The following is a 16,400-nucleotide window of genomic DNA, read 5'->3' on the forward strand; positions in this document are numbered from 1 at the left end:
GTATAGTTTTTTTTTTCTTATTTACTGACAATTTGGTTTGACCAACTATTGGGAATAATAATTCGCTAGTAAAGTAAAGCGGTGGTAACGTAACGCCAGGAATAGCCTTTTTATCATTTTATATATTTATCATTTTATTAAAATAAAGATCTGTTTAAAAATTAATAATACTTTTTGGTCACAAAAAAAAAAGAATCTGGCTAGGGTTTGCCAAGTTTGCAAACCCTAAATCTGGCGTCAATTTTTTTTATATATATGTATATATATAATAGTTTAAGTATAGGTGAAAACACCAGTCTTTCGATTTTTTGCTTTTAAATAAATCACAAAGATAGCTGCAGTTTAGTGTCTATTTGTAACTAAAGTAAAATTATGTGTATATACATATAAATGTTGTTTAATTCTGTAATGTTAGCGGTTAGATTAAGAATAAATAAAAACATTATTACCAAATTTCATTTATTATATTTTTAATTACCGCTTAGTAAGTATTACCCACCGGTAAGTATTAATTATAACCTTTAAATAATTGTGGTATTTTCTATAAAAAGGGACATTATTGTCGACGGCGCTGACTCCATTATAATCGATGCTCCGAAAAAAATACAATGCCGCGCGACGCTGTGCGGCGTAAGCGCCATCGACAATAAGGTCCCTTTTCATAGAAAATGCCCGATATAGTTTGTCAAAGGACTATCTCATTTCAAACAGAGAAAATATCTTTATCTTACACTAGTACAAGCACCCAAAAGAAAAGGATGAGTATAGTTTTTTTTTGTTCTTATTTACTGACAATTTGGATTGACCAACTATTTTAATATAAGTTCTAACCTTTTTTCTGACCAGAAATATAAAAAAAAAACTTGTTTGATTTCCGCTCCTACGAGCAGTATCAAAACGTAAAATTCGTTCAGAAATGTTAGTTCACAATTTGGAATGCTTTTTGCATACGTGTGACATTGATTCCCGATTCCCGAACGTACTCTAAATGTCACGTCAGTATGTGCGTCAATAGCAATCAACATACTCCGCAAAATAATTTGCGAAATTAAATATAAGGCAAAACGTAACTAGAAAACCAAAGAAAATGCCGCTTATACGTTCGGCGAGTTTAAATTTATTAGTTGAAATCAGTGTCCGTATCGCTTTACTTTCAGCTTTTTGGTAAGTAACGTCCATATGTTAAGAAACAGCGATAATCATATGTAAACATTATTTTTTAAATGAAATAAGACGCTAAGCTACGTAAACAAAGTTTTCCTGAGTAATATAACATCTAATCATGACCTACAATTACTTTTATTCAAAATCTGTGTTGATATTATAATTTAATTCATTTAACATGTAGATACAATTAAAGGTCTTGTCAGTAGTAATTAAATTTTATCGGCGGCTATAATCCTTAAGTATCGCTTAATCGTGAAGATAAAGAATTGTAATCGATGAAAGACTTTAATGTAAATGGAGGAAATACTCTTTTAGCTTAGTATAAGTCTTGAGGAAACTTATAATTAAGAAATAAGTAATTAATCACAATACTCAAAACTATTTTTGTTTCCTCATTCATTTGAAATATACATTATGGAAGTCAAGGCTCGCAACATAGCAGGTAATCCCGGTCTATCATGAGGATGTGAACATTTTAAGAACTTTATTGTAACCTAAATGAAATATTCTCCTAAAAACCGGTTTAAGACTAACGGTTTTACGAACGAAACCGAAACTTAAAGGTTTTGCACCATGTACATGATAATGGTTTGGAAATTTAACCGGTATCCTAGCCTTGATGGAAGTTACAGAAACTGAAAGAGCTTGCACCTTGTTTATGTAAATAGGACGGTAAATTTTCTTTTTTAACGAGTTTGTTCCTGTTCAGTCAGTAGCGGTAGCATTAGTTACCGCTGAACAAAAGAAACAGGCTTTTGTTTAACAGATTAAGGTCTGGTAGGTATCATAAACTGGAGTTTTGTCAGTAACTTAACACCAAATCTGTTATTATTTTACCCAACTTGTTCTCTTACAGTTACATGGAAACCATGTCACCCTACGTCCGCGTCATCCAGCCAGCAGACCTGGAGTCCTCACTAAAGTACCCGCGACACGAGTCCTTCGTCCCAGGACATATGCTGTGGTCTATAGTGTTGGCGGTGCCTTGTGTGCTGTCCATTATAGCGTGGGCTGTGTGCAATGATTGCAATGATGCCTTAGAGGTACATATATGATGTTTGGGCATTTTTAGGGTTCCGTACCCAAAGGGAAAAAACGGTACCCTATTACTAAGATTCCGCTGTCCATCTGTCCGTCTGTCTGTCACCAGGCTGTATCTCATGAACCGTGATAGCTAGACGGTTGAAATTTTCACAGATGGTACATTTCTGTTGCCGCTATAACAACAAATACTAAAAAGTATGGAACCCTCGGTGCCCGAGTCTGACTCGCACTTGGCCGGTTTCTTTTTCTTTAGTGATGCACTGGACTTTTTTCCCAAAATAGGTAAATTTAATATTTTTACGGAATCACGAGCTCCTTCGTTTCTACTAGGAGGAAAAAAGCGTCCTAAGTTTTATTTTTCCATTCCGTTACCATTTTTCAAACACTTTGCACGGCCGAGTACGGCGGTAACGAAATGGAAAGTACATACGTAAAATGTATGAAAATTTTAGGACATTGTTTCTTTCCTAGGAACATGGAATCAGCTCATGATTCTGGGCACAAATAACATTAAATTTACATATCCTAAAAAAAAGTCCAGTGCATCACTACAGAAAAAATGCCGGTTTACTAGATCTAGAGTCCTCAAGTCAAGTACCCGCAACACGAGTCCTAACGTCCCAGGGCGCATGCTGTGGTTTATAGTGTTGGCGGTGCCTTGTCTGGCGGTGGCTAGATGTCGCCTAATAATAAACGCTTTGGTAACAAAACTAATGTATGGAGTGAGTACTCTATCCTTACTTATTTCTCTATGGTAGAAGTAGTGTTTTTAGACCTTTTTTGTGGTAACAGACCTTTTGTCTCTCTCTAGCAGTATAATGCAGTCTCTAGCACTTACACTTAAAGTGTTTTTTTCTATTTCAGTTCCTTCTGGCCTGGTCTCTTGCTCTGGGCATGAATGGGGTCACCACGAACATGGTTAAACTAATAGCAGGTATGCCTTTACCCCACTCAGCATAAGGCCCCATTCGCAGCGATATCTCTTTCTCGCTCTTACTTATGGGTGCGTCACACGCAACGCTTTTTAAGCTCTCGTGCGAATGCAAGCCATGACGATGATTTTCAGTGGATACCTGACTTAAAACTAAGCTACAACTAAACTAAAACTAACTTATCCTTCACAGGCCGACCGCGTCCGGACTTTTTCTACCGCTGCTTTCCGGACGGTATCGAGACCATGGACTTGCAGTGTACCGGCGACCCGGACGAGATCATGGAAGGACGGAAATCTTTCCCAAGCGGACATAGTAGCTGTGAGTCATCATCATGTTTTTCTAACGCTTTCCGGACGGTATCGAGACCATAGACTTGTGTATAGGCTATGCGGACGAGACTTTACATAAATTAATTTTTAACAAGCAGAAACGTCTGCGATCGATGCTATTAAGCTTAGTGTCGCTAGGGTCCCCTAGACCCATATATAGGGAGATTTGCTGACTATGGATAAGGTCTTGGTGGCTCAGTTGGCAGAGCGCTGGAGTATCGATCCAGAGGCCGTGAGTTCAAGTCTCACCCAAGGCAGTAATTTTTCCACTTTTAAATTTATTCTGAGACTACATAATCTGTAACATTTATGTACTTACCATGGTTTGCAAAAAAGATTTACTTACTTACGTTACTGATGGGATATGAATAGTACATTATTGTCGACGCTCGTAAGTAGCTACTTGCTGGCTGAGGATTCGTTTTAAACGGACGACCTTGGGAGTCCGTTTAATTGAATTCGAAGCCAGCAAGTAGCCTTCCAGCCGAGTCATATATAGTGCTTTCCTCAAAAATGGCGCAATAAATACAAATATAATAGAAATATTTTACAGAAGCAACGTTCTTATGTATATATTTTCACAGAAAAAGGTAATAAGATTTGCTTTGCCGCCGTTTTATTTTTTTAATTAAAAATAGAAGTGTATTTTTCTGCTGAAAATACGCCAACCTATTTGAGACACCTAAATAGTCGCGGTACTAACATTATAATAATAAGTACTGATCATCTGTTTGGGTGTTTAATGGACCTATGCCTTTATTTGATATAGCCACTTCAACTTTTAAAAAGTTTGAAACTCGACAAATAATGGAATTTGTATGCAACATTGCACTTCGCGGCCTACTTTTTAACCGGCAACGTCGACTTTGCCGTCCATTTTTGAGAATAGTACATTTTACAACTAGTGTGAAAAGACATTTCACACGTGTTGTAAACGACGTTTTTTAATACAATTGCGAAAAAATAATAAATTAATATATCATTAGTAGAATCATACCACCAAACCAAACCAAAACCAAAAGTAGCTATACAGCCCTTGATAGTTGAGCTGCCGCAGCCCGCGATACCTTCATACTCGTGCGCGCCCCGGCCGCGGCCGCCGCGGGCCCGGCGCGGGTTGCTCAACGACACCGAGGAGTAACGAGTGAGGCCCCAGTACCTGCTCAAGCTAAATTACATAAAAACTGCGTTTCGAAACTATAGTTTGGAACTAAAAAGTAAAAAGCACTAGTTCGAGAAATTGAGATTCTCGCACGCTACGCAGCCACAAAAAGTACCACTTTTTGAGCAACTGTATTAAAAAATATATATTGCAGTATCATTCTGCTCACTTGGCGCGGGCAGCCTGTGGCTATGCGGGCGCGTGCGCGCGCTGTCCTGGCGGCGCGGCGGGGGCGGGGGCGGGGGCGGGGTCGGCGGCGGGGGCGCGGGCGGCGGGGGCGCGCGGCTGGTGCTGTGCGCGGCGCCGCTCGCGCTGGCCGCCTGCGTGGCGCTCAGTCGCAGCTGCGATTATCATCATCACTGGGAAGGTGAGTTACCTGTGCGAAGAGGAAACAACATCGAACATAGTGTCAGTTGCACCCAGGGACCGGCCCGCTATCCCTTATCGGGGTTTTATAAGGGTATTGCATAAGGCTTAACTCACCATACCCTTTGCCAGACGAAACCCTTTGTTTTGGTTTTAAAAACCCTTATATAAAGCTACCACATTTGAGTAATCGGTAGCCCATATACCCTTACAAAACCCTTATCATCCGCTCACCAACACCTTGCATATTGCTTATAAGGGTTAGCCTTATAAAGGGCTTCCCTTTTAGCATATAAGCATGCTAATTTAAGTCGTCTACCTTGTTCATAAAGCACACATTACTTCGAATCCGAGCGATCGTCGGCGGCGACGGCGGCGTTCTTTGACTAGGCACGTATTTTCTTTCCTTTTCATACACTACCGTAGATATATACCAATCCTGTCTCTTTCACGCAAAGGGAAACCTTTATAAAAAGCGCTTAAAGATAAGGGTAATTAGATATTACACTGAAAAAAACAGCTATCGACACTGTAGTGACACCGACCCTACTTTACGGATGCCAAACATGGGCGATAAACAAAGAAATTATTGACAAAATACAGAAGTTTCAAAGAGCCATAGAACGAAGCCTACTCGGTATAAAAATAAAAGACAGGGGTAAGAAACACTGATATTCGTAAGAGGACAAATATAATGGACGCAGCGGAAATGGCATGCCGCCTCAAATGACGATGGGCCGGACACACAGCGAGAGCGAAAGACGACCGATGGAGCAAAAGAGTTCTACAGTGGTACCCACCAGATGGCGGGCGAGGGCAGGGTCATCCGCTCCGCCGCTGGCGAGATGACATAACCGAGCAGGCAGGCATAGCCTGGGCCAGTCTGGCCGCCGACAGAAAACTATGGTGTAACATGGAGGAGGCCTACGTCCAAAAATGGACAAACCCACATAAAATACTAGTTAGTAAAACTTAGTTTTAATTTCTTTTCTCTGTAACTTTTTAAAAATAATATGTATGTAAACTAAATTTTTTGTAACACTTATACTTGGGAAATAAAGGCTTTTATTATTATTATTAAGAGCTAGCCTTATTTTTGGTTAGCTTTTCGGTAAGGGTTAGTCAAAGGTAAGGGTATGAATGGGCTTGCAGTTCAAAAGGGAAAGTCTTTCAATGTGTTAGCCGTGTTTAAGTGTCGCCCATTGAAAGGGTTTTATCGCGGAAAGGGTTGTCCGGTCCCTGGTTGCACCATCCGCACCTGGCAGACTGATCAACGTCACCTGGCGCGCCGCGGCGGTTCACTATGAAACTTTTCATACAATAAAATTTTGCGAACTCTTTAACGATGACGAACAGTTTGGTGCAACCGACCCTTATTCTGCAAATAAGCCACAGGGGCACTTTTACATGACAATTTTTACAAGCAATAAAATTAACCGAAATTACAAATATGGAATCAATAAAATATTAGATACTTTGATAGATATGTATCCAGTCTAAATGTCAAATTACACAAAAAAAACTAATAAAAATATACAAACGACAATAGTACATTGTGCAACGTGGGGGGTAAATGAAATATTGCAAACGAGAGCAAGCCGCCGCGATTTAACTATACTCTCGTTTGCAATTTTATTACGCCCCGAGTTACACACAATCTTTTTTATCACACTTGCGATACAAAAATGAAGTGTAAAGACAAAAAACTGTTAATTATAATACTAGAAAGTGTTAGCAAAAATAGATATAACTCCGTAATAGATGGATACAGTCTAAGGAAAAAACGTGCCTCGAAAATCAAGAAAATTTGATTCTCGATCAGAGGGCGCTACTAGTTTTGGCCTACAGTCGTATAGATGGCGTTGACGGTTTCGTTTGTTATTTAACAATTTTAACGCATATCAGTGAAAGAACATGGGTCAAAATCTTAAAAATAATTAATGCAAATAAAAAAAATCATTTATCTATATTTAAATACATTTTATCGTAATTTTACAAATCTTCACTTTTAGTTTTAAAGTGTGTCGACAGATGGCAGTGAATTTACTGGGGTTACAAAATTTACTATGACAGTACCGCTCTAGTATAAGTTACTCTATGGTGTTAGCAACCTGAAAACATTGCTAGGTTTTGTGGAGGAGCTGGGGTGATTAGAGAAGTGCTACCTCGTTTTTCACGCAAAACGGGCACAATGATTGTCAATTGGCGGAAAATACCCAGCAAAACAGTCATGTACATTACTGGTTATTTTGTACTAGCTTTTGCCCGCGACTTTGTCTGCGTGGAATCCGTAACAGCAGCTAGAGTAAGTTTAGCGCCTGGAGAAAGTGTAATAGCAATCATTCAATTTGAGCATTAGCTTAATTGTTTGACATCAATTATCAGGCAATTCATTAAATCTCTCAATTTCACCCCTTTTCACTCTCTTTAGGGATGATTTCCGACATAAAAATTATCCTATGTCCTGCCCCGGGACTCAAACTATATCTATGCCAAATTTCAACTAAATCGGTTCAGCGGTTTTCAGCGTGAAGAGGTAACAGACAGACATACTTTCGCATTTATAATATTAGTATGGATTTCAATATTTAAATCTACTTACATCAAATGTCGGTTTCTTTTTCCTCTCGCTGGCTTTCTTTAAAATAAAAACTCATCAAAGCAAGTTACTCTTCTACCGTTTTTGCACTTTACGTGTCATACAAATATTCTGGTAACAAACTATAACCTTATTAAATTCATACTGGCTAAGCAAAAATGCAACACTTAGGCAACCGTGCACACTCAGTCACTCACACACAAATCGCATAGACACTTACATACATACATACACACGAACATTCATAAGACTTAGGTATAGGCTAATTTTAATTAAGTAATTTGATTGTTATTTGTATTTAAGCTTTCCCTTATTTATTTTTTACATTGTGTTTACTTAGTCCATTTACTGGGCCTTACTGAAAATCAGCGTCGCGGAGTGTGCCATGTTGGCTCACACCGTGACACCAAGCTGAGTAAGGACCATTTAGCGCAACCTCATTCTGTTTAATTATTTCTAGTTTTAGTCTTGTTATGTTGTGCTAATAAATGCTTTTTCTTTCTTTCTTTTCTTTCTTATTTTTCAGATATCCTAGTCGGCTCAGTTCTCGGCTACACAACAGCACTCATCTGCTACCGTCAGTACTACAACCCGCTGTCATCAGACCTCGCAGGAGTCCCATACATAGCGTCCAACACCGAACTAGCGCAATACGTGAACGGGACAGACAGCCCCAGTAAAGAGCGAGACGAAAACACACCGCTGCTGAAAAAGGTAGACAAATGGATATAGTTTATGTTTTGACTTTGCCCGGAATTCGTTTTCTAGGTTTTCGGGGGTTTCACATTCCGAATTTGCCCTATATATGTTCCTTATTCGAAAATAAAGAATTTGCCTTTTTAAAATTAGACAGCTAAGTGTGACATATCGTAATCGGGACAGACAGCCCCAGTAAAGAGCGAGACGAAATCACACCGCTGCTGAAAAAGGTAGACAAATGGATATAGTTTATGTTTTGACTTTGCCCGGGATTCGTTTTCTAGGTTTTCGGGGGTTTCACATTCCGAATTTGCCCTATATATGTTCCTTATTCGAAAATAAAGAATTTGCCTTTTTAAAATTAGACAGCTAAGTGTGACATATCGTAATCGGGACAGACAGCCCCAGTAAAGAGCGAGACGAAAACACACCGCTGCTGAAAAAGGTAGACAAATGGATATAGTTTATGTTTTGACTTTGCCCGGGAGTCGTTTTCTAGGTTTTCGGGGGTTTGACATTCCGAATTTGCCCTATATATGTACCTTATTCGAAAATAAAGAATTTGCCTTTTTAAAATTAGACAGCTAAGTGTGACATATCGTAATCGGGACAGACAGCCCCAGTAAAGAGCGAGACGAAAACACACCGCTGCTGAAAAAGGTAGACAAATAGATATAGTTTATGTTTTGACTTTGCCCGGGAGTCGTTTTCTAGGTTTTCGGGGGTTTCACATTCCGAATTTGCCCTATATAAGTCCCTTACTCAAAAATAAAAAAATTGCCTTTTTAAAATTAGACAGCTAAGTGTGACATATCGTAATCGGGACAGACAGCCCCAGTAAAGAGCGAGACGAAAACACACCGCTGCTGAAAAAGGTAGACAAATGGATATAGTTTATGTTTTGACTTTGCCTGGGATTCGTTTTATAGCTTTTCGGGGTCAATATCCCCGGAAACCTAGAAAACGACTTTCGAATTTGCCCTACAAGACCCTTGAATACCTAATTACCTTTTCAAAATAAGACAGCTAAGTGTGACATATCGTAAACGGGACAGATAGCCCCAGTAAAGAGCTAGACCGAAACACACCGCTGCTGGAAGGTATACAAATGGAAATATTTTATATTTTGACTTTGCCCGGGAGGTGTTTTATGTTTTCGGGGATTTTTAAAATTGCGATTTTAACCTATAATAAAAAAAAAATTAAGACAGTTATAATATGTGACATATCGTTAGAAAACGGCTTAATATGGTAAAAAAAAAAATCCTTAACTTTTAAGGTTTAAAGTTGATTATATGCAAAGGGCGGCCGATGGATGCAATATGGTGACGAAAGCATAACTAAACACAACAACAACAATAACAACAACAACAATAGACTTTTAAATCAATTGTAGTCATGTACATAATTACGTATATCGTTCGACATTATTTTGACGTATTTTGCATCCGTCAGCCGCCGATTAATGAGGGCTATCGTTTTTTTGCTCACCAGTTGGCGCCTCTGTTGATGGTGGTCCAAAAGACTATAGAACAGCTGTCAGTCATTGAAGTGACAAATGACATTTGACATTTCGAACTATGGAAAAGACCACCATCTACACTAGCGCCCCTAGCGGCGAATTCATACGCGATAGCCACAACTACACATATTTATACGTACCTAAGTTTAGTACCTATGCGTTTTCTGTGTCTATTGTAACGCGTTTTTGGGTTAGATATAACTGCACAGAAGTAATAAAGACGATCTAAATCAGGCACTTTATGTGAATTTTGAAGTATAAATACCTGATAAAAATCCGCACGCTTACTTCTGCGGATTATTTTCTAATGATAAGAAACAGTATTGTTTACAATTAAAATTGCTAAGTGTCAATGTTGTAGTATTTAATGAGATGTTTATTGTAAAATAGTTACGCTTAATTACATTTTATCTGTGCTTTAGTGGGCAAAGTAAGCCTACTTTGGCAAAGTTGTCATTGTTTGATTTAATAGCTAGCTAGCCCTTAAATAGATATTAGAAATAACCATTTAACTATCAACTTGTTACCTTTGGGTAAGAGAAAAACCTAATATTTATTTTTATCCAAATTTTTAACCTACTTGTAAAGAAAAAAATAAAATATTATTTATATTGAAATGAATGTTATCAAAATTCTGCTTTATAAACCAGTGTTATATTTTATGTATTATTTTAATAATGTTATGTAATTATTTTAATAGTCAACGAGGAAGTTGTTATATTATATGTATTAATCGAATTTAAACTGCTGTGAGACATACTAACATTAAATAATTTCACGGTTTAGACTCACTTGTTTTAGTCACTCGCGCGACATGTTTCGGAGAGCCTAGGTCTCCTTTCTCAAGCACTAATAGTGTGAGCAGCGTTCACGACGTGTATCGCGTACTGCCGCGCGCCGCGTTGCCCGCTGCGGGCGCGCCGAGAAAGCCGGTTGGGGGAGGTCGTATTATGTATTACGTATTTTTTGTATTAAGTGTCGCTTGTCGCTTAGCAATGAGGCTATCGTACCAAAATATATTTATAATAGAATATATAATAGGATTGTCTGGAAGAGATCGCTTACAGCGATAAGATCGCCTGTTGCTACCTTTATTTACATATTTTAAGTCTGTTATTGAATTTTTCTTTTGTGGTGCAATAAAGTACTTACTTATAATCTATGAAATACCTCAAATATAGTTAAGCATTTCAAAATTACAAAAGTAATGTATATTATATATTTGAAATTAAATTTAGGCACTAGCCTTTATTTATATACTAAGGAAAAATTTACCAAAACCTGAGTTATTGTCTTTCTTTTGTACTACTGAGATACTTACCTAATTTTCTTTAATCATTTAGGTTTTATAGTAGAAAAAATATTATTTTAGATGGTTCGTAGAAAAAGTATAGTATACAACAGTGATATAATCAAGCTTTTCAATCTCGAACCTTCATTAGGCCACTCAGCAATTTTTGTGGCCTAAACACCGTAAGTACTCGACTGAAAAGCTCTATTATATCACGATTGTATGAAATACTAATTTGTTATTCTTATATGTACCAAAACACCTACTTATTATTGTAATTGGTAAAACCAAATGCATAATGTATTAAAATAAATATTAGATGTTATTTTTCAGTATTGAACAATGTTCCAGTTCATTTATGCATAATATTATTAATGTTGCAATCATTGAAATTAAGGGTCGGCAAAAGTATCTACCGTGGGATAACCTAACTTCACCGTTGGGGCCAACTTCGCCAAAGTAAAATATTAAAATAATAATTTTATCAAGAAAATACCTATCCATTGAATTCACAATTAAAACAGCTGCTTAAATATAGTCTAAAGGTAAAATTATAAATATTCCGTCTTTCTTAGTCATCCGTCCCCCAACTTTGCCTTATCATTTTTAGTGTTCCGTGCAAAACTTTGTTTTGACAAACGGAACACTTATGGGATCACTTCGGTCTTGCAAATCAGTTAAATGCGTTTTTCTCTGAGACCGTTTGACATAGATACCTAAAATTTGAAACAGTTGTAGCAATTACCACCACTAATATTGTAAATAAGTCAAAACCGCTTATTTCTTATTTTAGGGGCTAATTTAGGGGGTTGAGAGGGGTAACCTGTTTTTTTATTTTAATGAAAATTATACTAAAATTTATTCCAAATCCTTAAAGTTGAATAACTACGCCCATGAATTCGAAGAGACGATTTGTTAGCAGAATATGGGGCGCAGGAAGGTTATGCCTCATGGTAGTGGCGGAGACAAATCAAACCATCTATTTCTTCATGCACAACTATATTGGAATATTCATTTGGTATATTATATTATGTACACACAACGACTGTAGATATTCGCTGTTATTTCAATTATGATTTTAAATTGATTAAATGGACGACACAAAACTTACAGCCATGGAGACTGTATAAAGGAGCCAAATCTCTATGTATGAAAAGTGTCCATCAAAAAACAGAAATTAGGCGGCGCCACCATACACCGAAATACTACCAAAAACAACCTACGTAATTTGGTCGGGTTATTTGTTGCCTTATATGGTTCATCTTATACTCATGTCCCAGAGCCTAACTAGCGCCACCGGAGAGATTAGGAACTATTATTTAAAGCTTAACGCGGTCACTTTTACAACAATTCTGCCAGAAGAGATTGCGATCCTTTCTATACCATCCATACTTACAGCTAGGCGGCTTTGCCAGGATCAGAAAGAGAGAGCAACTCTATGGTCACCCAGCTTTTTATACCAAGGGAGCATAGACAAAACATGAAAAAAATTATTTTTCTAACACGATTTAAAGGGAAATTTTAATTTAATGATAATTAGTCTAGACGAAGTTATGTCCTAAATGCGATCCAGGTCATTATGTCGTCGCTGACGTCACTTTGCTACCTGGGGAGTTTAGGATACCTGCTTACCCAGGTAGCAAAATGACGTCAGCGACGTCATACTGACGGCATTATTACGTCATTATGACGTCGCTGACGTCATTTTGCTACCTGGGTATTTTTGCCATCTTTGTTTCCAATGAATTGCCAAATTGATAACGGGGCTTGCTGAAATAGGGAGCGTGCATGAACTATAGGGGGCAACACTGGAGCCGTCAGACTTTTGGCGGGAGGCGTAAATGTGAAGTTTATGTATCCGATGTAGCCCACAAGATGGCAGGACCTTCAACACGCAGGGCCCCAATAAAAATAGCTTAATTGTTAATGTATTAATTGCATTCTATAATAAGTGTAATCCGCCGAGTTGAGCCTTCCTATACAAACGGAGTTTCGTTGTCATTTTAAAACTACGTGTTGGATTGTAATAAAACTGTATATACAATGACATGAGGTATATCTGGGTCTGTAATTAGTTTATATAGCTCCAGTTTATAAAACAAACGAAATAGAGCGAAAACAAGTTTTGTATGAAAAATATCTATATTTTTTTTACTATGGTATCTGAAGCTACATAAACTAATTACAGACATAGATATACCTTATCGTATTGTAAGTACAAAGTTTCAGAGCAATCTAGCTAGTCGTTTTAAAATGAGAGCGTAACTACGTTTGTATGGAGAACCGAGCTTGCCGGGGACTCTTAAAGGGTTGGCCAAACACAAGGCGCGACGCAGCGCCGCGGTCGCGCGGCGCGACCGCCGCCCATGCTAACACGTTAGCGACGTCAAACAGACTGCGTCCCGCCGGCATCGCGCCCCGCTTCTGTCGCGCCCCTCGCCGCGCGTTCACCTCGGCGCCGTGCTGGGCCACGGGTCACATCAGTCGGACTTTAGGCAGCGAGGAATGAGAAACCCTCCGCGCGCGCATGTTGTTCCTATCGGGCGCGAGTCGATGAGGGCGTGTTGAGAGCGCGAGGCCGGCGCGACCTGTTTGAACACGCATCACGCGGCGCGGACGCGGCGCTGCGTCTAGCCTTGTGTTTGGCCAAGCCTTAATATGGCTGTTTTAATTTTAATAATTGTTGTTGTTTATGTTCCTACTTACGAGTATAAGAAGGGCCGTTAGGACATAATAATATGTATGAATAGGTAGCATTTTTGAATTATAGTTTTATTTTTGAGCGTTTTAAGAAAAAAAGTACCATTTTTTTTCGAAAAACTAACAACGGGTTATTTCGACACAAAATCATGATTGATGAAAATTATGCAAAAATAGTGTCCCCAGTTTTTCATACAAATATTGGGTGTCACTGTGACGGTCGGTCCATACGTACGTGAAATTGCGTCACAAAACTGAATTTTTTTAGGACACTTTTTTTTCCTTATTAAATCGATAGCCCTCGTGATTCCGAGTAGATACCTATAACCCAAAAGTTATAGTTTTTTGAGAAACAGTAAATGATAGGTACACTTTTTTCTGAAAATACTGTTTAAATAAAGTTTTTTTAAGTAGAATGGCTGTATGAATTTAAAATATGTTATAATATATATTTTTATTTACAGATTTTGACGTGATACTAATGTTACCATATTTTAATTGTGTTGTGGACATAACCATAGTAGTACCATTGTGCTTTTTTAACTTTTATTTTTAGTTTTTATGAATCGTGCAATAGATATATAAGTATATAATATACAAATTATTGTTAAGGGACATTTACAGAGCCCATGAATGTACAAATAACTTCCATTTATTTATATTTTAAAGATTCCATAATTATTTTTACTTTTTCTAAAAACATTATTTTTCTTAGTCTCCGTTGGATGTAAAGCCTGACCAGAAATATATGATCATTGTCAAGAGGGCGCTGTTATTCTCATGTATAGGGTGACAGTTCAGTATAGTATGAAAAAAATAGTTCCAGTGAAATTCCGCAACATGGCGCGTGATTATATATTCCTGGTCAGGCTTTAAGTCTAATTCCATGTAAAATTTAGGTACATATGTTTCTATCTATATAAAAAAGATTACAAATTTTAATCAAAACATTTGTGACAAAATATGTTGATCTGGATATATCTTTTTGTTCGATATACCTAAATATAAAATAATTTTATTATTGTTAATCGGTTTTACCTAAAATTCTATGGGCTTGGAATATACTAGATGTATTTAAATGATTTTAATGTAAGAACCCTGAATCCTATGCATTAAATGTGCAGTTCATAAAAATTGTGTTTGTCTCCAAATCCGTTCTATCTCATACTCGTATAGGGGATTTCATTTCATTTCATTTATTCCTTGCTTAGTGTGTGTACAAAATATCTTATCCATAAATCATTACATGTCTCAACACAACCCTGTGAGGGTATTGCAATACATTTAATAGCTAAGAACTAAAGTACCTATACAGAATAACATTTAATGTACAAATGTAATAAGTTAGGCATTTGAAAATACATTTTAAGGCGGTTCCCTGAGCCAGAAGGCGAAAAATCTCCTTATATGATCCTGTTTTTCTAAGAGGAGTTGATATTCGTAGACGTGGAAAAAATATATGTAGTTCTTGACTATATTATCTTTAATATCATAGCTTCCGATACACGAATTATGATACTTCGCTCGATACAATTAATTCCCAAAGTAACATCTAACTCGGACTTTTAATCCAACTTTACGCGGTTATTTATTATGTGATACCATAAACAAAAAAAGAAGAAAAAACAATCTTAACTTAAATAGTAATTTCATAGCTTTCGAATTTCGATATTGTAGGGTAACGTTTTTAAAATAAATAAAAATCGACAAAAGTCGATCAAAATTGACACTTGGCGCTGATCTTTCCCGTTCTTTCTTGCGAAATGTGACAGAGACAGCGGCAAACCGATGGAACGGCCTTAAATTAATTTAAAAATATGACAAAATATAATTTAATTTAATACAATTTAAATATTTCTTAGGCAATTAGGCATTAAAATATAATTTCCATTGATTTATTATTATTTTATATAAGAACAATCTGACAACATCTATGACCAGTTTCAATATCTTGGCTCATCCTTTTGTAGATATTCCGCGACGGTATAGTAGGCCTTTTTCACAAGAAATTGTTTCAAAATACGTATAAATTTGTTATAGTTAGGTTCAGTTTTTATATGGTTCGGTAATTTGTTAAAAATCCTTATTGACGTGGGATAAGGTCTCAAGCTAAATTTGCACCGACTTACAGAACAATGTGTGGGTATGTCATATTTTCATATAAATTTTCCACGACATTTCCACACTTTGTTATTTCAAATGCCATGCAGAGTGTAGCTTGGTTGGAATCTGAAGAACTTTTCACTTGTCTAAAGACCTATAATATGCTACCACCAATATCAACCTTTGGGGCTTTGGCCTATTCTCGGGCAGATGGCGTTGACGGTTTTGTTTGTTCAGATAGATACAACTCCGTAATAGATGGATACAGTCTAAGGAAAAAACGTGCCTCAAAAATCAAGAAAACTTGCTTCTCGATCAGATGGCGCCACTACCTTTGGCCTACTCTCGGATAGATGGCGTTGACGGTTTCGTTTGTTATTTAACTATTTTAACGCATATCAGTGAAAAATCATATAAAAATAATTGATGTAAAAAAAACATATTCATAGGTAAGGTAATAAATACATTTTATCGTATTTTTAT

The 16,400-nt window shown here is 37.2% G+C and overlaps 1 protein-coding gene across 1 annotated transcript; it reads left to right on the plus strand.

Annotated features, from left to right (window-relative positions):
- The first annotated feature begins 974 nt into the window (after positions 1 to 974).
- On the plus strand, positions 975 to 8,836 carry LOC134752268 (phospholipid phosphatase 5). Its single transcript, XM_063687904.1, has 6 exons — positions 975 to 1,164; positions 2,024 to 2,210; positions 3,076 to 3,145; positions 3,336 to 3,464; positions 4,792 to 5,004; positions 8,129 to 8,836. The coding sequence occupies exons 1-6, from the start codon at positions 1,088 to 1,090 to the stop codon at positions 8,332 to 8,334; spliced, it is 882 nt and encodes a 293-aa protein (XP_063543974.1). The 5' UTR covers positions 975 to 1,087; the 3' UTR covers positions 8,335 to 8,836.
- Positions 8,837 to 16,400: the final 7,564 nt, after the last annotated feature.

Source organism: Cydia strobilella, chromosome 24, assembly GCF_947568885.1.
Source record: "Cydia strobilella chromosome 24, ilCydStro3.1, whole genome shotgun sequence".
In the NCBI taxonomy this organism is placed as follows: Eukaryota; Metazoa; Arthropoda; class Insecta; order Lepidoptera; family Tortricidae; genus Cydia; species Cydia strobilella.